This window comes from Mytilus edulis, chromosome 3, assembly GCF_963676685.1.
Source record: "Mytilus edulis chromosome 3, xbMytEdul2.2, whole genome shotgun sequence".
Classification (NCBI taxonomy): Eukaryota; Metazoa; Mollusca; class Bivalvia; order Mytilida; family Mytilidae; genus Mytilus; species Mytilus edulis.
The window spans coordinates 32,246,421-32,269,760 of record NC_092346.1 but is presented as its reverse complement, the minus strand read 5'-3'; the positions used below and the strand labels follow the sequence as shown (position 1 = coordinate 32,269,760).

The following is a 23,340-nucleotide window of genomic DNA, read 5'->3' as shown; positions in this document are numbered from 1 at the left end:
TAGATATATAAAATGGCTGGCGATAATCTAACAATATTTAATGATTGATTATATGGTTATACCAATATACATTTGTTAATAAGAACACGAATAACGAGTCATCTTGCATTTTGCCGCGCGATACAAATCTGATAATAACAAAATGACGAATTTGACGATAACAAAACGACTAAATTGACAATAACAAAATGACTAATTTGACAACAAAGTGTAATGACAATCGATGTACTAACAACAACAGAATAGTCACAAAAACGCGACAGCTATCTATTTGTCTTCCAGTTACCCAATGACTAATGATAAATCCGATAACCACTGATACTAACTTGAACAAAATGTGTACCGATAATTGAAATTTGATAATCATATTAATTCATAGTACAAAATGTAATGAAATGAAATACTATGAGCAACAACAAAAAATGACAAATGATACATGGAATACGAATTCATTATATATAAAGTAACACAACAAATACTTTAACGAAAGCACATCGAGAAGCTATAACTATGACAGGGACAAAATGACAACCTTATCTTGATTCAAATACTAACATAATGACTTATCATGATTTTAACAAAAACTTTATGAAGAACATCCTCATTCTATCAATAACACGTCGACTAATATCACGATATCTTTCAATAACATTTGACTAACATCATGATAACACATTGACTAATATCATGGTTGCAACAATAACACATTGACTAATATCATGGTTCTAACAATAACATATTGCCTAATAATATCATGATTCTAACAATAACACATTGTAAATCCGAGTAGGGGTGCAATAAAGGGTAGCCATGCGATAAAGGGTGTGATAAAGGGTGCGATAAATGGTGCGTATCATTGTTGCGCGATATGGATTAAACAGCAGGCTATTTATCATATATTCAAAACTACTGTATTTACTACTAAATATATGATAAAAAATAATATCATGATTCTAACAATAACTCATTGACTAATATCATGATTCTAACAATAACTCATTGACTAATATCATGATTGTAACACTAACTCATTGATAAATATCATGATTGTAACAATAACACATTGACTAATATCATGATTGTAACAATAACACATTGACTAATATCATGATTCTAACAATAACACGTTGACTAATATCATGATTGTAACAATAACACATTGACTAATATCATGATTGTAACAATAACAAATTGACTAATATCATGATTCTAACAATAACTCATTGACTAATATCATGATTGTATCAATAACTCATTGATTAATATCATGATTGTAACAATAACACATTGACTAATATCATGATTCTAACAATAACTCATTGACTAATATCATGATTGTATCAATAACTCATTGATTAATATCATGATTGTAACAATAACACATTGACTAATATCATGATTGTAACAATAACACATTGACTAATATCATGATTCTAACAATAACACGTTGACTAATATTATGATTCTAACAATAACACATTGACTTATATCATGATTGTAACAATAACTCATTGACTAATATCATGATTGTAACAATAACTCATTGATTAATATCATGATTGTAACAATAACACATTGACTAATATCATGATTCAAACAATAAGACATTGACTAATATCATGATTCTAACAATAACACATTGACTAATATTTAACACATTATTGTTATTAAAATTATTGTTATTAAGATTATAACAATGCCTTAAAATCAAACATACTTCTGTCAATAACACATTGATTCTAACAATTATAAACCGACTAATCATGATTTTAACAATAACGTTTTGACGAACGAGATATCTGATAATAGCACTGTGACGAATCATGATGAAAAGCGATAAATATGTCAATAACACTGGTTTGAAAGATTTAACATTTACTCAACAAAATATCAAGGTAATAACAATAACCCAATAACACGATAACAAAACATCTGACCAAAAACTGGTTGACTCATTACAGATCTGGCTAACAAAGTAAATACAACCGACTTTATTTCTGAAAATAACACAAAAGACGAAATAAAGATACTAGTATGACAAAAATAAATACCTACAAATATGTAATATTACAGCAATACAATAATTAAAGATATAAGATTTATTTCATTGTGATAACAAAATAAACAATGCTGAATATAAAAGAAAAGAACACTATTATCTACGAATATTATCTGTGGATACATTTATTATTTTCTATGGTTATCACTTTGAGTTTATTTGTAGCTATTCATATTTGATATATACATATATACATATTAGAAAGTCGTTCAGACTTAAAAGTTGGTTAAACGTGTGACAAATCTGATAATATGACTGGACACAACTCTGATATCAATTAAGAGACAACTGACAACTCTGATAATACGACAGTCAGTGGACACTGATAACTTTGATAACACTACAGTGGATTCTGACAACTCTGATAACACCACAGTGGATTCTGATAACTTTGATAACATATTACTGGATACTGACAACTTTGATTATACGACAGTTGATACTTACATTTCTGATAACACTGTAGTTGATACTGACAACCATGATAACACTACAGAAGATCCTCAAAACTCTAAGACCACTACCATGGATACTGACAACTCTGATACATTACAGTGTATACTGACAACTCTGATAACATTAGAGTGGAAACTGACAACTCTGATAACATTACAGTGGATACTGACAACTCTGATAACATTACAGTGGAAACTTACAACTCTGATAACATTACAGTGGAAACTGACAACTCTGATAACACTACAGTGGATACTGACAACTATGTTAACACTTCAATAGATACTGACAACCTTGAAAACACTACAGTATATAGTGATAACTAAGATAACGCTACAGTGGATACTGACAACTCTTGTAACACTACAGTGGGTACTGACAACTCTTATTACAATACAGTGAATACTGTAGATACTGACAACTCTCTTGGCATGACATTAGATACTAACGACTCTGATAACACTACAGTAGATACTTACAACTCTGATAACACTTTGTGTTCAGTAGATACGGACAACTTTGGTATCATGACGTTAGATACTAACGGCTCTGATAACACTACAGTAGATACGAATAACTTTGATATCATGACGTTAGATACTAACAACTCTGATAACACTACAGTAGATACGGATAACTTTGATATCATGACGTTAGATACTAACAACTATGATAACACTACAGTAGATACTGACGACTTTGATAACACTACAGTAGATACTAACAACTCTGATAACGCTTTGTGTACAGTATATACGGACAACTTTGATATCATCACGTTAGATACTAACGACTCTTATAACACTACAGTAGATACGGACAACTTTGATATCATGACGTTAGATACTAACAACTCTGATAACACTACAGTAGATACGGATAACTTTAATATCATGACGTTAGATACTAACAACTATGATAACACTACAGTAGATACTGACGACTTTGATAACACTACAGTAGATACTAACAACTCTGATAACGCTTTGTGTACAGTAGATACGGACAACTTTGATATCATCACGTTAGATACTAACGACTCTGATAACACTACAGTAGATACGGACAACTTTGATATCATGACGTTAGATACTAACGGCTCTGATACCACTACAGTAGATACGGATAACTTTGATATCATGACGTTAGATACTAACAACTATGATAACACTACAGTAGATACTGACGACTTTGATAACACTACAGTAGATACTAACAACTCTGATAACGCTTTGTGTACAGTAGATACGGACAACTTTGATATCATCACGTTAGATACTAACGACTCTGATAACACTACAGTAGATACGGACAACTTTGATATCATGACGTTAGATACTAACAACTCTGATAACACTACAGTAGATACGGACAACTTTGATATCATGACGTTAGATACTAACAACTCTGATAACACTACAATAGATACTGACGACTCTGATAACACTACAGTAGATACAAACAACTCTGATAACACTTTGTGTACCGTAAATACGGACAGCTTTGATATCATGACGTTAGATACTAACGACTCTGATAACACTACAGTAGATACGGACAACTTTGATAACTGACGTTAGATACTGACAACTCTGATAACACTACAGTAGATACGAACATCATTGATAACATTACCGTGGATATTGACAACTCTGTTAATACTGCAGTAGATACTGATACCTCTTATAACACAACAGTGGATGCTGACAACTATGATAACACTAGTGGATTCTGACAACTTTGATAACACTACAGTGGATTCTGACCACTTTGATAACACTAGAGTGGATTCTGACAACTTTGATAACACTACAGTGGATTCTGACAACTTTGATAACATATTACTGGATACTGACAACTTTGATTACACGAAAGTTGATACTTACATTTCTGATAACACTATAGTTGATACCGACAAATCTGATAACTCTATAGTGGATACTGACAACCATGATAACACAAAAGTAGATACTCAAAACTCTGAGACCACTACCATGGATATTGACAACTCTGATACATTACAGTGTATACTGACAACTCTGATAACATAACAGTGGATACTGACAACTCTGATAACATTAGAGTGGATACTGACAACTCTGATAACCTTAGAGTGGATACTGACAACTCTGATAACATTAGAGTGGAAACTGACAACTCTGATAACATTACAGTGGAAACTGACAACTCTGATATCATTACAGTGGATAATGACAACTCTGATAACATTACAGTGGATACTGACAACTCTGATATTAATATCGTGGATACTGACAACACTATAGTTAATACTGACAACCTGATAACACTAGGTTACTACCTATTTAGTAGTTTTACATTTGATGTCAGTTGGTTTTTGGGAAATGCTCTTTTGATCTTCTATTCATATTTGATATTTGCAATCTTGTTCTTGATTATTCCTCCTTAGATAGTAAGTGGCTGGTTCATAATGGTCAATCAAGATTTTTTGTTATTTTTCTATTTATATATTATTTTTTCCTTCATTTTGTTGCATTTCAGATATTCTTCTATATAAAATTGTTGTTGGGAGCTTTCTAGGTAGAGGCGTTTCTTCTTTGATAACATTTTTTGGTATGTGTAATCAATGTTGGTTTGTGATGTTTTAAATTTGTAGATGTAAAATGAACGCTTTTTGACTCAATAAAAATATGTATTTCATTTTCGTTAATAGAAGGGAAAATTAAATCAACAAAAACTGATACTAAACAAATAAGAAAACTTTCACAGTACTTTTTCTATCTTAATTTCTCAACGTATAATTGTTCATTATAAAAAAAATCAAACCTAACTTAGTTGAAATGAAAATGAAGGTGAATTCATGTCAACATATTCTAAAAAATTTGAATATATAAATTTACATACTTTATTTATGAATGACTGTTAAAGAAATAGATCTTAATAAATTTGTCATGCATTTCAGGCAAAAGATTCCTGAAAATGGACTATGAAAATCAGTAGGAGAAAAATTTTGGACACTTTATTTCATATTTTCTGCTTTATATATCTATATGATAAAAGACATGAAGAACAAGAATGTGTCCATAGTACACAGATGCCCCACTTGCATTATCATTTTCAATGTTTAGTGGACTGTGAAATTTGGGTGGAAAATCTAATCTGGCATTAAAATTAGAAAGATCAAGTCATAGGAAACATGTGTACTAAGTTTCAAGTTGATTGGACCTCAACTCAATCAAAAACTACCTAGACCAAAAACTTTAACCTTAAACTTGCACTATCCTTTCTATGTTCAATGGACAGTGAAATTTGGGTCAAAAAATCAAATTTGGCATTAAAATTAGAAAGATCGTATCATAGGCTATACAAAGTTTCAAGTTGATTGGACTTCAACTTAATCCAAAACTACCTTGACCAAAAACTTTAACCTGAAGCAGGACAGACAAACGAACAGATGAACAGACACACAGACCAGAACATAATGCCCCTCTACTATTGTAGGTGGGCAGACACACAGACCAAAAAACATGATGCCCCTCTACTATCGTAGATGGGGCATAAAAATGAAACTTACTAGTCATTTTGGGGGCTCTTTATAGCTTGCTGTATGGTGTGAGCCAGGGCTCCTTGTTGAAGACCTTGATCTGGATGGAGACTTGTCTCATAACACATCTTCTTATATCTAATCAGAAGGTTTTATCTGAACTAGTTTTGGTACCATATGAATCATGGAAAAATCAAATATTTGACTGATCATTTTTATCATCTTTTAAATCTTCAATCTTCAGTTTCAACAAGTGCGAATCTTTTTTTTATGATTTGAAATTTTATCTTTGAATGAAAATTTGAGATATGAATTCTTTTTCCTTTTCATTTCAACCAAGTGTTTTTGATACTTAAGGGCAATGTATTTTTCTATGAAGTTTTTTGTTGTCATTTTTGTATTTTAACAAACGTATGATTTTGATACTAAAGGCCAATGTATATTTCTATGATTTTTGTTGTTGAGATTTTTGTATTTTGACCAAGTATGATTTTGATACTAAAGGCCAATGAATATATCTATGCAGTTTTTTATTGACATGTTTGTATTTAAGCTAGTTGTTTCTTGTTGTTTTTTTTTTTGCCATGGTGTTGTCAGCTTTTCTTCTACCAAGGATTTGATAGTAAGATACAAATCCTTCCTTTGACTTACAAGTTTTGAATGAATGGCCCTTTGATATCGTCCACCTCATTTAATAACAGGTACACATTGGACAAACAAATATAATAAAACACAAGCAATTAGTTTATTACAACAATTTTTATTTCTCTGGAATTTTGCTCAAAATATTTGACAATCTCGTATTAAAATTCCCTAAAATTTTTCACAAGTCCCTAAGCATCAAGCTCAGCTCCACACTTCACCACACACATCATTGCAATCTTTCATTTCCTCATAGTCAGACACATTCAGACAATAATCAATTTCAGTGTATTTTTGGTAAACCTCGTGCATGATTGTCTAAGATTTTCTGAAAATTTGATACATCTTTTTCAGTTATTTTTTGTTCATTCTGGCATTGAAATGATAAAAAATGTAAATATATATTTATTGGGGAATCATAAAAGAAGTATAGTTAAGAAATGTAATATCGGACATCTTGAAACAATCTAAAATAATTGCTACAGATATACATATTAATATGTCTTTCTCTAGTTAAAATCAGTACAAAAAGATAAAGGAAAGATTTCAGCAGTCTCTGACATTAATATTACTTTACAATTAAATACACATGTAGTAATTACATGCCAGTTTAAAATCTGCACTTTAACATTTTTTTAAAAACATCATAAATAAATGGTCAGCACTTAGAAATAACTTAGTACTTGTTTTTAGATAAAAGAAAAAAACAAAAAAAAATCATTCTGTAACAAATCACAAACCAAAAACAAATTGGTTAATTATCAAAAAAAATAAAATCTGGCAGATCGAATAAATATCAAGCTTAAAATTTGTTCAATCTAAAAAAAATATTCAAACAAACTTCAACAAAAACAACAAAACATTTACAAATTAAACTGCAAGTAGATCTAAACAGCCTGGCCAGAAAGTATAAAAATGTCACACAAAGAAAGAACTCTCCAAATAATGATTTTTCACTTTCATACACAATAACATATATAAACATACATTCAACAAACATCTTTACTATACAAATAATTTGCACCAAATACTTTTTTTAACATGCACCATTAAATAAAATGTCCACTTCCAACACAATGGAACTGGCTATAATTACAAAGGAATAATAATGAGGTAAATCTTAAAGCTTTAATTTAATTGGTCACCCCACTACAGGGCAACTCTTCTGATTGGTTTAACAATGTCATGTGACAAAAAATTCAAATATTCCATGGCACAAAAACATATTCCTTCAACTGAAGAGTTGATGTTTGACAGAACATACTTTGACGTGGAATGCTTTACAAAGTCATGGCCATTCAAATGTACATTTATTTTGATCATCATGAGGTATGCGGCATATATGTGACCAAGACGTGTTTCTTGTCCAGAGACAACAAAATACATATATAATACTTGGCAACTCATTGTCAACATGAACTGCGGTTTTTTTTTAATAATACTTTTGCGTAGTTTTCCCCATATCCCATTATAACAAGTTGTGAAGACTAGTTTTAAAATTGCAGTCAGTTGTCGACTCCCTTACTCTGTTAGATTGACTAGCACACCAGTTACTTCCCTTGGCTAGCCTGCAACCGTTAGGAATTAGATTCCACACAATGAGTGACTGCTAAATGATTGAGAGATCACCGTGATTGTAATAAAATAGGCCGTAGTTTTAAACTACCGTACCCACAAATACTTGTAAGTCACGCTTTATTCCTTGGCTTAATTATGTTCGCAGGCCAAGCCAAATGTCCTTGTTCTTTTTAAAGCACAAAGTTTTTACTCCTGATATTTATCCAGCATGAATATCCTGAATGTGTGCACCCATACTGTCCAAGCTGCCATGTAATGGAGGACTTTGAGCAGATCCCATCGACATGGGACTCATGCCGTGGGCTCCGTGTCCCATCATCATATGATGCGGATGCCCTGGTATTAGCATTGCTTGCGAATGAACTGGTGGTCGTAACTGTGACATCTGAGAGTATGAACTACTGCCAGTGACAGCAGTACTTCCGAACATGTCACTACTATGCATACCCTGAACTCCAAGCATATCGTATCTCTGTCCTTCCATATGAGAATATCCCTTCATTTGATCATACATTTCACTATCATGTCTTCCTTGGAACACTGGAATTAAAAAAAAATAATATTAAATTTTTTATCATGTAATTAATTCTTTCAAAACTTAAATTGTCACTTTATAAGTATGCATTGCTATATACTTTTGCTTTGCTTATTTAAGCCCAATATGACACAGAACTTCAAAAAATGTCTTATTTTTTCTTCTACATGTTATTAGGTAGCTGTCTCATTTGTATATACCCAATATCTCCTTCACATTCAATCTCAATATTAATTCAGAAAGATTTCATGTGCTTTAACAATTTGTACATTGTTTGTTTTCTATGAGCTTATCCTTTGAACCAATTAAGCTTCACATTAACTTTTAAATTGTGAACAAATTACACTTAAGCTGTGAACAAATTGACTCAACCTTTGATGAACTATTAAGCCTAATCTGAGATTAACAGATTCATCTTAATCTGATCTTTCAATTTATCAGAACACAAAATATGTACAGGGGTGTTTAAACTACTTACTGTGAGGACTCATATGTGCCATGTCCTGGCTATCCCAACCCATACTCTCTGGACTATATCCATGACCTCCTGGTGCTGAAAAGATTAAGACAATGATTATGTTTGTCTTAGTATTTATCTTGATAAAACATCTGTTTTTACATGCAGTATAATTATTTTGTATTCAGATCAAATATTTGTGGTTAGAAACTTCACCGATTGTATTAATACTTTTCGACATTTGAAATCTCGACAAAATTAATATTACTGTTTTGAAACTAAAGTGCTATTAACAAAAAAACACTTTTATTGCCGAACAATAGTGCTTATATACATAGTTTTTTTGAGAGAATATCTTACTCCTAACAGCATGTGAAACAAAGAACGGCCTTGTATAAACTGAAAACAGATAGGGAACACTTAGAGGTACATCTAGATCACATTTAAACCATTTAGTACCCACTTACAGACCCTCGTTATGAGGGAAGAGGAATTTCAATTGGAAAGATTTTCGCTCCTCAGGAGATGTGAGATTCTGTCAAGAATAACAAGCTTAAAAGAAATGCAATTTGCATAAGAGCCATGCCACCAAAGATAAAAGTTTCATCTCAGAGTTTTACCTTTAGACTGCTTACAGAGAGCTAATTAACAACAACCCGCAGATGAAAACTAAATTGCTGATGATATATGCCAATTTTGTGTTAAATAGCTTTTTAAAATATCAGGATACCAGGGCGAAAATAGCCTTGTAGATAAAAAAAAATATCAGCGTACAAGTGAGAAAATGATAGAAAGAAAAATAAAAAGCAAGTTTGCATATATTTATAAAACACTCAGCTACTTATTATTATGCAATTTATTGTTGAAGTTCCGCAGAAACAAAGACGACAAAAATTAATATTTTTATTACGACATAAAAAACTTTGTTCCTCAATAAAAGGCATCAACTTGCACTATACTAGAAGGCACTAAATGCTTTATGAATTATGTATAAAATCTTTAAGGTTTTAAAATAAATATAACTGGAACATGCAGAAGGAAGTAAATTTAGTTAATACTTTTCTCTTATTTGCATATTTTTGACAGTTGATGGGTTTATGGGTTTAATATTATGTAAGACTACAATGGTTTATTGTTTCACTTGCAACATGCCAAAATGACCGTGTCATGAATTTTATAGAGAAAACCCAATGGTAATGTGGTTATAATGACAAATGTCTTCATTTCATTTCCGTCATTTTTATACCTACTAAACAATATACATTAGATTTTAATTAAGAAAAGGAAATCATAATTTTTGTGTTTATTTTTTTGTTCGTATTCTATTGTCAGGTTGGCATTCTGCAAGTCACAATAATTTATAATCCTTAAAGCTTAGGCAATTAAATGGCCATTTGGATTGAAATTGAAATGCTTGATGTATTTCCATACCAGAAGGTTTAAATCCAGAAAGGGGGAGGAGTGTAAATTTGCATAGTTAAAAATACATGGAAAGTTTTATGTTTTAATTTAAATGAATTTTTCAAGTTTATTTTTTTTTAGGTTATTAGTATAAAATTTTGGCAAAAACAAACCAATTTTTTTGTATAAGGGAATTAATATATACTAATTGCTGTCCTCTGAAGTGTCCTGTGGCAAATATTACAAAAATATTCATATTCTTACCTGCTCTATTTGATTGGTCAATCATTGGTTGCACTATTCTTCGCCTTGCATTAATAAACCTGGAAATAAAAAAAAATAAAAATTAACTTTTTAACCAATATTATTTTTGCACTGGCCTTTTCTAATTATCAACAAAATAATTTGACTTTGGCCTAATTGTGGACAAACTGTCACTAAGGAAAGATTAATGACTGATATACAAGTGAGGCGCCACACAAAAACCAGAGTCTAGATCATCATTTGCCAAGATTTAGACAAATTTTCATTACTAAGGTGACCTCTGACCTCCCCTATCAACCTCAGTACAGATATTTACTTCTAAATTACAACCGAAACTTAGCCAAATTTCACAGTTTATCTTCAAATTGTTGACAAAAGTCTTTAAACCATTCAAAAATGCATTTAATTCATAATAAATGTTTGTTGAGAAATGAAATGGATCAGGGGAGAAGGCTGGTGAAAACATCTTTTGCCCTAAATTACTTCTTTAGAGCCATTAAAAGTTTTTCATGAGATTAAGTTACAAGTTGATGAGCCTTTCGGATTCCTATGCCATTAAATTCCTCATCACCCTGCAGACAACCCTAATGATATTATTCTTCTCATTTTTATTTATTTTTGCTAATTATTCCAATTCCCAGATGTAAATATAGAATTCATGGGGAACAAACTGCTAAGTAACATGTTGTATACAAAAGCATACACTACTAGTCACTTTAATATGTAATAAGGCAAGGTTGATTTACACATATGGTTCTACTTTCAATAATCACCAAACTTTTATGCTAAATTCTTAAAATTTCAAAACAAATAGACAACAAACACATAAAAATTCCAAAACTTTTTCAACAAAAACATAAAATTGTTAAAAAAAAAAATTGTCCCTACACTTCCAATTTTTTCCAACTGCAAACAAATTTTAACTATCTAGTCTAACTATGAAGAAAAACCCTTCTCACATGTTTACAAAATGTTTTGAAATTTTCCAACTTGATTTGAAATTTTTCACACCCAAGTTGATTCTCTGCTCATTTGTATGTGATAGATATCAAAGACTTCAAACAGATACTCCAATTACTTACAGCTTTTACATTAATGCTAGCAAGACAAATCTTTGTTTGACTTGCTTGCTTTGCTTGTATCAATGTTTGCTCAAGCATGGCAATTAAGATAGGCGGGGCTTCAGCTTGTATACATCATACTTAAATTTTATTGGACGTTATGTTTGAAGATAAGGACAGTCACACTAAATTTTAAAACATCACAAGATGAAAAATATAAAGCGCAATCGTAGAAATGGAAGCCAAACAATTGTATTTGCTTTTTTCTCGAAGATATGCATTTTTTATCATCCAACTGAAAAGACTTTCGTCAAGTACTTTTATTAAAACAAAAAAGCTATTCGAACACACCTACTCTGATTTCGAGTGATTCATTACATAGGTATTTCATTTGACCCATTCATTTCATCTTTTAGTACGGGAATTTTTTTTATGTTATAACGTCAACCTGTAGCTCTGCTATATAAAAATGATAGAATCTGAAGCGAGATGATGTATCAAATATTCTTTCTTTGTACGTTTTCAACACAAAATATTCATCTCAAACACACCCTAACATAAGAAGGTGCACTTGATTTTCTAATAAAAGGGATAAATCAATTAGGGGGGATGACTTAATTATTTTATTTATTATGTCTATTGTTATTGAATATTGCGCACTTTGGATTAATTTTTGCTTGTAAACCTTCAAACTGATTATTCTTTGTTTATAGAGAAGGCGATAAGTGCTTTCTGTTATGTTTACTTTAGTAAGAAATTTTTTAAAAGTGAATAGAAACAAATAAAATAACAATTTTCTTCTCAAATACGAGTGTTTTATTGTTAAAAACAACCATTTGCATAAGTTTTTAATTTATCCATTACATAGTTAAGTAGAACAGTTAGATATCATGTCGACGACATGGTTATCTATCAAGTTGGATGAAGAAAATTCTTCCCTTTTTTTTAAAATTAATACAGACGGAGAACATATCAATCTATAAGTTTACTTATTTCTGTGTCTGTCCTTCCTTTACGTGACTCAAGAAAAAAAATCAAAAAATTGGAAACAATTGTATCAAAAAGAGAAAATCGAGCGAACCTCCTTATGTTAGGGTGTGTTTGAGATGAATAATTTGTGTTGAAAACGTACAAAGAAAGAATATTTGATACATCATCTCGCTTCAGATTCTATCATTTTTATATAGCAAAGCTACAGGTTGACTTTATAACATAAAAAAAAATCACAGTACAAAAAGATGAAATATATGGGTCAAATGAAATACCTATGTAATGAATCACTAATTCAGAGTAGGTGTGTTCGAATAGTTATTTTGCTTTTCTAAAATTACTTGACGACAGTCTTTTCAGTTGGATGATGAAAATGCATATCTTCGAGAAAAAACAAATACATTTTTTGGCTTCCATTTCTACGATGTCGCTTTATATTTGTCATCCTGTGATGTTTAAAATTTAGTGTCCTTAACTTCAAACATAACCGTCCAATAAAATTTAAGTATGACGTATACAAGCTGAAGCCCCGCCTATCTTAATTGCCATGCTTGAGCAAACATTGATACAAGCAAAGCAAGCAAGCCAAACAAAGATTTGTCTTGCTAGCATTAATGTATTAGCTGTAAATAGCTACAACGATTTGAAATCTTCAAAACTTTTACACAGATACAAGTTGAATCTTCTTCGTTTAATAACCCATACATATTACATCAAACAAATCAAGCAATTACTGAAATAGCAGTGAAAGTTTGCCTTTTGAACTTATGCATGTTGCATTCCAGATTAATTGTATCATAGAGGGCAATTTAAACGTTGCTTAATGTGCAAACAGACTGCTTGCTTTCTGGTTGTAACAAAGTCAATAATGTGTGTTTACACAATCAGATTCAGAGTCAACACTTGTAGGAGAATGCCTTAATGAATTTGAGGAAGCTGATTAATCTAAATATTATCTTGTCCAAACTCCCAATATAATCTTCTAGGTCTTTGTTTTCTTAACGAAGTTCCACTTTATTGATATTTAAAATGAGTCAAAAAAAAAATTGCCCTCCTAAATATCTTGTTTATTTTATACTGTATATAATTTGAGAAGAGTAAAAGTTTTCCGAGTACCGATTTAAAAAAACCAAGAATGTGTCCAAAGTACACGGATGCCCCACTCGCACTATCCTTTCCATGTTCCATGGACCGTGAAATTGGGTAATAATCTAATTTGGTATTAAAATTAGAAAGATTATACTATAGGGAACATATGTACTAAGTTTCAAGTTGATTGGACTTCAATTTTATCAAAAACTACCTTGACCAAAAACTTAAACCTGAAACTCCCACTTTCATTTTCTATGTTTAATGGACCGTGAAATTGGGGTCAAAAGTCTAATTTGGCTTCAAAATTAAAAAGATTATATCATAAGCAACAAGTTTACTTAGTTTCAAGTTGATTGGACTTCAGCTTCACCAAAAACTACCTTGACCAAAAACTTTAACCTGAACGGACGGACGGACGCACGGACGAACGGAGCCACAGACCAGAAAACATAATGGCCCTCTACTATCGTAGGTGGGGCATAAAAATGCCCTTCTTCATTAAGGAACTGCTGTCACTGGTTGATTGAGTTTTACCTGTTGTACCAGTACCTGTGGTCGTGGAGCAGGATGTTGATGAATTACTGTGTGCTGGATCCTCACTAGTTTCAACCCACGAATTATAATACCTGTCATATAAAATAAGTGGTAGTAGTTGAAAATCTAAACGAAGTGATATAGTTTAGTAATTCATGATGCAAAATCACCAAAAGAAATTAAAGTAAGGAACAACCCTTAAATTGCTGTTCTTTATCTCAAAGTAACATCATGATGCACAGATCACACTTTACTGCAAGTTCAAATGACTCTTCAGTTTGATATTTTATTAATTGCAGTTTGTGCATTACATTTTCATATATTTTAGGTCATTGCAGATCATTTTCAAAAATATTTTTTTCTATTTAGTAAACAAACATCCAAAAATTCATCTTACATGATTATTGTCTTCCACAATGTACTGTGGATTCATTACTATTTTTGGGATACTAATTTTCCCTGGATTTCATGATTTCAGGGGAACCACAACTTACATTTTTCAACAAATAGCTAATTTTCTTTATGAAAATTCTAAAAGATTTTTTGTAATATCAATCAAACAATGATAGAAATATCCACAAAAATGTAAGCTTTCTATAAAAATTGTTACCCAAAAAATTAGTTACCTGACAACATTTTCATGATTGAGATGAGACAGTAATTTGACCTCCCTGGTGATTTTCTTGTAGAAGTATTTACTTTTAGGATTCAATGGTATTCTTTTAATTGCATATTTTCTTCTATCTAGTTTATTTCTAACCTGTAAAAGAGAATAAAATGACGATACAATCATGATACCAAAACTTATATATGTAGATGTCTTTACATACGAACTAAATATTAATTGAAACCTGTTCAAACTGATGATTAAGTTCTGATTAGACAAGTGATCAGCTTACACAGTTTAAACTTTTATAGAATATCTGATTGATGAATTCACTTTAGTCAGGTTTTTTGTTTATGCAGCGTTATATTTTCATCAATTTAACTGTTTTGTAAAAGTACTTTTTTTTTAAATTCACAAATTAAGAACTTAATGGGTTATTTCAATGTTTGTAAAGCAATTAAAAATAATGATACATCATTGGTTGAATATCCATAGTTTAGGATGCTGTTAACCAATCACAACATTTGGTGAAAATCTATGACGATATTTTTAGAATGCTTAAGATTTTGAAATGGCAAACTCATTGGTAATCAAAACCATCAGTATCAGTACTGAATGCAACTGTCATACACATAATCTGAAACTATAAATTTCAAAGGAATAATGAACCATTAGACACCATGCTTCAAAAAGCAAACAAATCACAAAATCTGGGTCAATACTCCTATTTGGCATATATTTTCCAAAGTTCATATCATAACGAATAAATGTGCTAAGTTTATATTTGTTTCAATCACGATACTAAATTCTTTATACTAAAACCTCAGTGTATCACAAACTAACTCTGACCAACAAAAAAATGTCAGACAAAAAAACCATTCTGTCACACAGAAATTTTCATATTTTTTCTTTGAAAATATAGTAGAAAAACATCTTTTTTGGTCAGACAAACCTTAGAACAGTTTAGCACAGACTGGTTTAACCTGATAGTGACTGACACAGGAGAGGACAGACAGTCAGACAGATAGACATATATACCTGACAGCCATTTGCCTCCCATTAAACCTGCTCAATGAAGCAAGTAAATGGAGTCAAGGTCACATGACAATGCTAGTTCTGGATGTAATTACCTCAATGACATCACCAAATCCTTCTTTCCCTAGGGACCTAAGGACTTCAAATTCATTTGTTAGACGGGACTGTCCACTAGCCTCCAAGGCCGTGATGAAGGGTAAATCTGCTAAGTCATCATCTTCTGAATCATTGTCTTTGTTTACGTCTTGTTCTATAATTAGAAAAATACTATTACTCATCCAGTTATCTTTCCTTTTTTTTGAATTTGGGATTTTTTTGGTTTCATAATGATTGAGAATTTGATGCTGCTTGTTTAAAACAACTATTTAATTCAAAATTAAAGAACCTTAGTGAGCACGCTCACATACCCCACGTCCCCACATTGTCATTGGAGAAATTAAATAAGTATAAGAAAAAAAAATTGTATAAGAAAAAATATTGAATAATAATTTCCTGTCAATATACATAGTATGTCCTTATTATCTACAAAATTTCATGAAATTCTGTTGTGTGCTTTCAGAGGAGTTGAGATGACAAACTGTTGCAAAAGTACATTGAAGCAAATAAGTTCAAAGGGGCATAACTCCTAGAAAAAAAATTGAACCGTAATTTCCTGTTGATATGCACATCTACATAGTATGTCCTTATTATCTACAAAGTTTCATGAAATTCTGTTGTGTGGTTTGAGAGGAGTTGCGATGACAAACTGTTGCAGTAGTACATTAAAGTAAATAAGTTCAAAGGGGCGTAACTCCTAGAAAAAAAATTGAATCGCAATTTCCCGTCGATATGCACAACTACATAGTATGTCCTTATTATCTGAAAAGGTTTCGTGAAATTCTGTTGTGTGGTTTGAGAGGAGTTGCGATGACAAACTGTTGCAGTAATACATTAAAGTAAATAAGTTCAAAGGGGCGTAACTCCTAGAAAAAAAATTGAATCGCAATTTCCCGTCGATATGCACAACTACATAGTATATCCTTATTATCTGAAAAGGTTTCGTGAAATTCTGTTGTGTGGTTTGAGAGGAGTTGAGATGACAAACTGTTGCAGTAGTACATTAAAGTAAATAAGTTCAAAGGGGTGTAACTCCTAGAAAAAAAATTGAATCCCAATTTCCCGTCGATATGCACAACTACATAGTATGTCCTTATTATCTGAAAAGGTTTCGTGAAATTCTGTTGTGTGGTTTGAGAGGAGTTGCGATGACAAACTGTTGCAGTAGTACATTAAAGTAAATAAGTTCAAAGGGGCGTAACTCCTAGAAAAAAAATTGAATCGCAATTTCCCATCGATATGCACAACTTCATAGTATGTCCTTATTATCTGAAAAGGTTTCGTGAAATTCTGTTGTGTGGTTTGAGAGGAGTTGCGATGACAAGAAACAGGACTGACGGACGGACTGACGGACGGACGAACGGGTCAAAAACATTATACCCTCCGCAACCTCGTTGCGTGGGGTATAATAATTATAAACAATCAGAATCTTAGGTGAGTTTATTATTACTATTCAAATGAAAAGACAAGAGTTGATATCAAGCAATATCCAATTCTCATGAGTTGTTAATACATTGTAGATATAGGAAGATGTGGTATGAGTGCCAATGAGACAACTCTCCATCCAAGTAACAATTTATAAAAGTAAACCATTGTAGGTCAACCTATTTCTCTAAAATGGTAAAAATTCTAATAATGTTGAACAGAAAAGTTTGTGACTCGTTGATCTATAGCTAGTCTTTTGCACATACCAGTATGACATAATATGTCCTGTTCCTGTGTCAAACTTCATCAGACAATTTAAATCTTTTTGAATGCTACAGAATATTATAAGATTTGACAAAAATAAAACTTTGGGGTAATCTCTCTTGCCATTTGGGAAATGTACATATTTGAATGGGCCACATAAGCTTAAAACAAAAATATTTAATTAAGACATAATTCATTTCTCAAATCTTTACAAGCCTTGAATAGGTTCAAAGGAGACATTATATATTCTAATGCAACATTGCTTGTAACGTTCATTTTGATTTGATAACATCATAAATTTTCACAGCATCTGATGCTATGAAAACACAAGCTAAAGCACAGACAACATATGACAGGTTTTAAAAGTATGTTTAAATGTTGTTTTCTATCAGTTTGATTAGAATGGAGATAACAGTATTGTATTTTAAGCTCAGACAGCATCAATTTGTAATTTGATGGTTGCAAATAGCCGTTTACCAACATGTCCCCTGTAAACTTAATTCGCGACCATCAAATCACCAATTGATGCCGTCTGAGCTTTAAATACAATATTGTTATCTCCATTCTAATGAAACTGATAGAAAACAACGTTAACTAACATGTTTCCAGTAAACTTAATTTGCGACCATCAAATCACCAATTGATGCTGTCCAAGCTTTATAAAATAAAATACAATACAGTTATCTCCTCATTGTACAACTAAACTACTCATTTCGGCCTTTTATAGCTGACTATGTGGTTTGGGCATTGCTCATTGTTGAAGGCCATACGGTGACCTATAGTTGTTAATTTCTGTGTAATTTTGGTCTCTTGTGGAGATTTGTCTCATTGGCAATCATACCACATCTTCTTTTTTATATAACAAATACACAACATACTTTTCTCGTTTTCTTCTGTAGCAGCAGGTTTGTGAGGAGCATAATGAATGGTGTGTGGTAATTCTTCCTTGATAAAACTATGGTCCAATAATTGATAGACTGACCAACGATGTCTCTCATCTTTCATTAAACATCTAAAATAAAAAAATAAAAATATGTATGAAAATTTTCTATTGCAAATGACATTATTTAAGAAAGTTTCCTATTGCAAATAACATTATTTAAGAAAGTTTTCTATTGCAAATGACATTATTTAAGAAAATTGATTTTAGATTTCATCTGTCAAAAGCTTTACACTTATATATATATAGAAAGATGTGGTATGAGTGCCAATGAGACAACTCTTCATACAAGTCACAATTTAAAAAGTAAACCATTATAGGTGAAGGTACAGTCTTCAACATGGAGCCTTGGCTCACACTTATACAATCTTGATTTCCTTTCAAGCCAATAATTCTGATATGGTGAAAAGGCAAAATTAAATTATTTAAACTAAATTTAAGTTGTACATTTATTTTGCCATAGCATTTTCATTCCCTTTTTGACTTATGGGTTTGAATACCCCTTTTTTGGTATGTTATGCCTCTTCTACAAAAAAGGGGGGAAACATAATCACCTGCTTAGACAATTTTTTTTTTTTTTTAAGTATTATATAACTTCTTAGTCAGACTAATGAATATATTAGGTCATACAACACAAATCATACTTAGTTAAGAAATCTTGAAACACAGGAGGGAAATTTTGTGGTATTTCTGGCTTGTCTGGATCAGCATCCAATCCAATAGCTACAGATAACAGGATCAAACCCTGGAAAAAACAAGAGAGTGAATGATAAAAGGCTTTAACAATTTATCTTTTTTTAATTTTCTACTTTCAAAAAAATGACTTCGGAGACTTTATCTTTTATATTTTTTTACAGGTCTTCATTATTTAACCTTTTTTTTACAGGTCTTCATTATCTTACCTAAGTTGAAGGACACTTAGCACCTATATATAACTATTTCTGTTTGGAATTTAATTTTTCTATTTTCCATTTTCTGTTTTCTTGGATTTTTTCTAGGTTGTTTGGTTTTTGAACTTTTTTATTATTAGGGGGTATTTTACAAATATCATTGAGCTACAAAGTACAAAAGAAAAGGTCATATAAACATGCCATATACAATCATTTGTTTTCATCTATTAATTCAAATAAATAAAATAAATTTGACTGCTGATCGCAGCTGGATACGACCGCAGATGTCCAACTCTGAAAAGTTTGGGCCAAAATGGACAAATGGCCAAATTGGATTGTAATCAAATTTCTGACACAGAATAACTGTAGCTAAAGAACTTCAAGTTGGTTATATGAATTGAATTTATATTCATTTTTTTGCTATTGTGCAATACACTATGCTATTGCTAATTGACCCCCCATTCCCCACCCCCTAAAAAAAAAGTTGAACAAATTTTCTTTAAATTTCTGGAATCTGAAATAAGAAAAATTGTCTCCCTTCCAATTTTTTTAACCTCCCCCTCCTTTTTAAAAAAAAAATTCTTTCCTCAAGATATTGTCAGTATCTCAATTCAAATTTCTAATGGAGTTTGCAACTTAATGCATCATAAAAGTTTTAAAATATATACCATTGAAATTTTATAATTTTTGCGGCCGTATACAAATTAAACATAAAAAAGGCCTTTTTTCTCTTTAAATCAAGATCCTCACCAATTGATAAACGTCTCCTTTCTTTCCTCCCCTAACTGGTATCAGTTCTCTATCTCCTGAAAAATGGACACCAGGTCGGGAGGACTCCACAGCATAATATAGATCAGACAGCCTGAAAAACAGAAATGGAAAAAGTGGAAAATTTGCAACAACTTTTGTTGTGTATACTTCAACTTTGTGGTTTCAGGTTCATAACTGGGGTAATTGCACATAACTACTTAAAAGAAATTAGTACACAATATACGCTTTTATTTAAGCTCATTTTATAATTTTTCTCAAAATTTTTTTAAATCAGAATTTTGTATTATACAATTATAGCTCTAGAGAAATGAACATGTGCTTCACACATTTTTCGGAGTTTCAGGTAAGAAGAGCCATATTGGCCATGTTTGATAACAAATCCGCTTAAATGTTCCTGTTTGAATTGTTTTACACTAGATATTTTGAGGCCCTTTATAGCTTGCTGTTCAGTGAAAAGGGCATAGAAACATGCCATATATAATAATTCTGATGATGGTCTTACTTTAACTTTTTATACATTTTGACTTGGATAGAGAGTTCTATCATTGACACTCATACCACATCTTCTTATTTATATTAAGTAATAACCCACACCTTACTTTAATCATGCAACAATGTCTGAATTTTGTATCTCTATTATCAGATAAACACTTACGTCTTATCTATACTATAATCACCAATCCTTATTCTACCATTCTTATCAACAACTATACTGGAAGCCTGTAAAAGATGAATGAGAGTAATACTTTTAAAAGAAAACTACAGCATAATGATTGGTGCCATTACAGATTACAGAGGATTTTTTTCTTCAACAAATTCAAATATTCACTCAAATATTTTGAAATTGGATCTAGGTTTGATATAGTAATTTTTAATCCATGAATACTCTTGATGTCCAATGGTTGTTTTGCCAGACAAACTGGGAGTAATTTTAGGCTAAGTTAATGTATGACATAAAGAAAGACAGATAGACAGTGAGTGAGTGAGTGATGGAGGGAAGGAATATTTCACCTAAGCAATATTTATTTTAATACATACAAAATTAGGTGGTTACATAAAATTGAAAGTAAACACTCTACCAGTCACAAGAAATCTAGCTGACACCTGTCTTATTAAACCAATTTTATTTGCTAATTGAAAATTAAGCAGAATAAAATAATTAAAGACAGCAGAGAAGATAATTCTGTTTTAATTGTTTATTACTAAGACTTAAATAAAGAGTAAGATATTTACACTGTAAATTAATGATGTCTCCATTCTGGTCAAAGGGTCAGAGTTGTCCTACCAATTTAAGGGGGTACCCAACACTATACCCCAAAAAAATCCTGTCGTTTAATTTTTCTTAAAACGTAGCAATGAATCAGACCATGTGTAAGAGTTATCTTTTCTTAGGTGTTCTGTACTTAAATGAAAAAATGTTGAAATTAATAACATGTTTCATGTGCAGAGAAATTTTACTTATGACCAGTGTATGATTGGATTACCTCTTTCTTATTGGTCAATGATCATGTTGGGTCAGCATGAGTTCACATGTAATTATGTTGTGGTCACTTCCTTTTATCATCAGCATTATGTTCTTAATTCAATATTGCCAAGATGAAAGTGATTACTAACCCAATTTTCACCAGCAACTCAAGTTTCAGGAAATAATATAAATATACTCATTTTGATGACATTAAAATTAAATTAGTTTCCTGGATGAAATTTGATTTACCAAGATAGTCTCTGTGCTGTTTTATAGCTTATCACATATCTATTTCAAGTAGAATTATTTACATAAGATTGCTGTAAAATCACTGGGTCTTTTTTTTTAAGCATCAGTTTCATTCTAATTTTCTCAATGATACAAATTTAAGGTATGGCACAAAATCATGTTTTCTTAAAATTGCAGAAGTATGAACAAGGTATGCTTTCTGAGTATATCAGCTGATAGCTGATAGCATACTTTAAGATTGCTTGCTGTACCCATATTTTTTTACTATTTTATTTATTATGTCTGTTTTGTTCACGCATCCTTGTAAACATAACGGGGGTTCGTGTTGTTTATTCTTTAGTTTTCTATGTTGTGTCATGTGTACTATTGTTTTTCTGTTTGTCTTTTTCATTTTTAACCATGGCGTTGTCAGTTTGTTTTAGATTTATGAGTTTGACTTCCCTTTGGTATCTTTCGTCCCTCTTTTTGTAAAAGTCAGAGGTTTAGCGCTATAAAACCAGGTTCAATCCACCATAAACATTTGAAAATGCATGTACCAAGTCAGGAATATGACAGTTGTTGTCCATTCGTTTTATGTGTTTTGTCATTTGATTTTGCCATGTGATTAGGGACTTTCCTATTGAATTTTCCTCAGAGTTCAGCATTGTTTGCTATACATACAGCATTAATCTATTTCGTATTGCCTCTGAAAGGATCTAAAAATGTATGTTTTGTCTCAATATGATTTAACCATTTATTGATCCAGATAAAAACTAATTGGTTAATTTAAACATATTTATTCATAGTGGATTGGGAAACAAGTTTTGCGACTTATATTTATCCCTTTCCACATTGATTTCCACCTAAAAATCACTTGTCAAACATAAAGATATTGCTTTTGTTGTCTATTGTGCTGTTAGATTGCTGTCAAATAGACGATAATTAACCCCACCCCCATCCCCCCATTAATCATATTTAATTGAAAAAGCATACACATTAAATAGAATTTGAAAAACATCAGTTACCT

General features: G+C 31.3%; 2 protein-coding genes across 5 annotated transcripts in view; one reads left to right on the top strand and one right to left on the bottom strand.

The window, feature by feature from the left end:
• Positions 1-3,162: 3,162 nt before the first annotated feature.
• Positions 3,163-4,089, top strand: LOC139515189 (mucin-22-like). Its single transcript, XM_071304752.1, has one exon. It carries the CDS (start codon positions 3,163-3,165, stop codon positions 4,087-4,089), a length of 927 nt encoding a protein of 308 aa, XP_071160853.1.
• A 2,689-nt stretch (positions 4,090-6,778) lies between these two features.
• LOC139516240 (eIF-2-alpha kinase GCN2-like) overlaps positions 6,779-23,340 on the bottom strand; it is a 42,079-nt gene continuing 25,517 nt past the window's right edge. For 2 of the 4 annotated variants that reach the window (XR_011662928.1, XR_011662929.1), the window contains exons 11-20: positions 21,276-21,340; positions 20,600-20,711; positions 19,604-19,704; positions 18,898-19,031; positions 16,330-16,484; positions 15,219-15,352; positions 14,593-14,684; positions 10,916-10,974; positions 9,272-9,346; positions 6,779-8,798 (exon numbers count right to left, since the gene is read on the bottom strand). Coding sequence is in view for 1 of the 4 variants with exons in the window: in XM_071306233.1 (XP_071162334.1) it covers positions 8,458-8,798; positions 9,272-9,346; positions 10,916-10,974; positions 15,219-15,352; positions 16,330-16,484; positions 18,898-19,031; positions 19,604-19,704; positions 20,600-20,711; positions 21,276-21,340 (1,176 nt within the window). In the remaining 3 variants the exon portion in view is untranslated. The remainder of the gene's footprint in view (positions 8,799-9,271; positions 9,347-10,915; positions 10,975-14,592; positions 14,685-15,218; positions 15,353-16,329; positions 16,485-18,897; positions 19,032-19,603; positions 19,705-20,599; positions 20,712-21,275; positions 21,341-23,340) is intronic. The other 2 variants (XR_011662930.1, XM_071306233.1) reach the window with 2 other exon arrangements.

Coding starts and splice junctions, on each gene's coding strand:
- LOC139515189 (XM_071304752.1), top strand. CDS start 3,163: ATGACGTTAGATACTAACAACTATGATAACACTACAGTAGATACTGAC.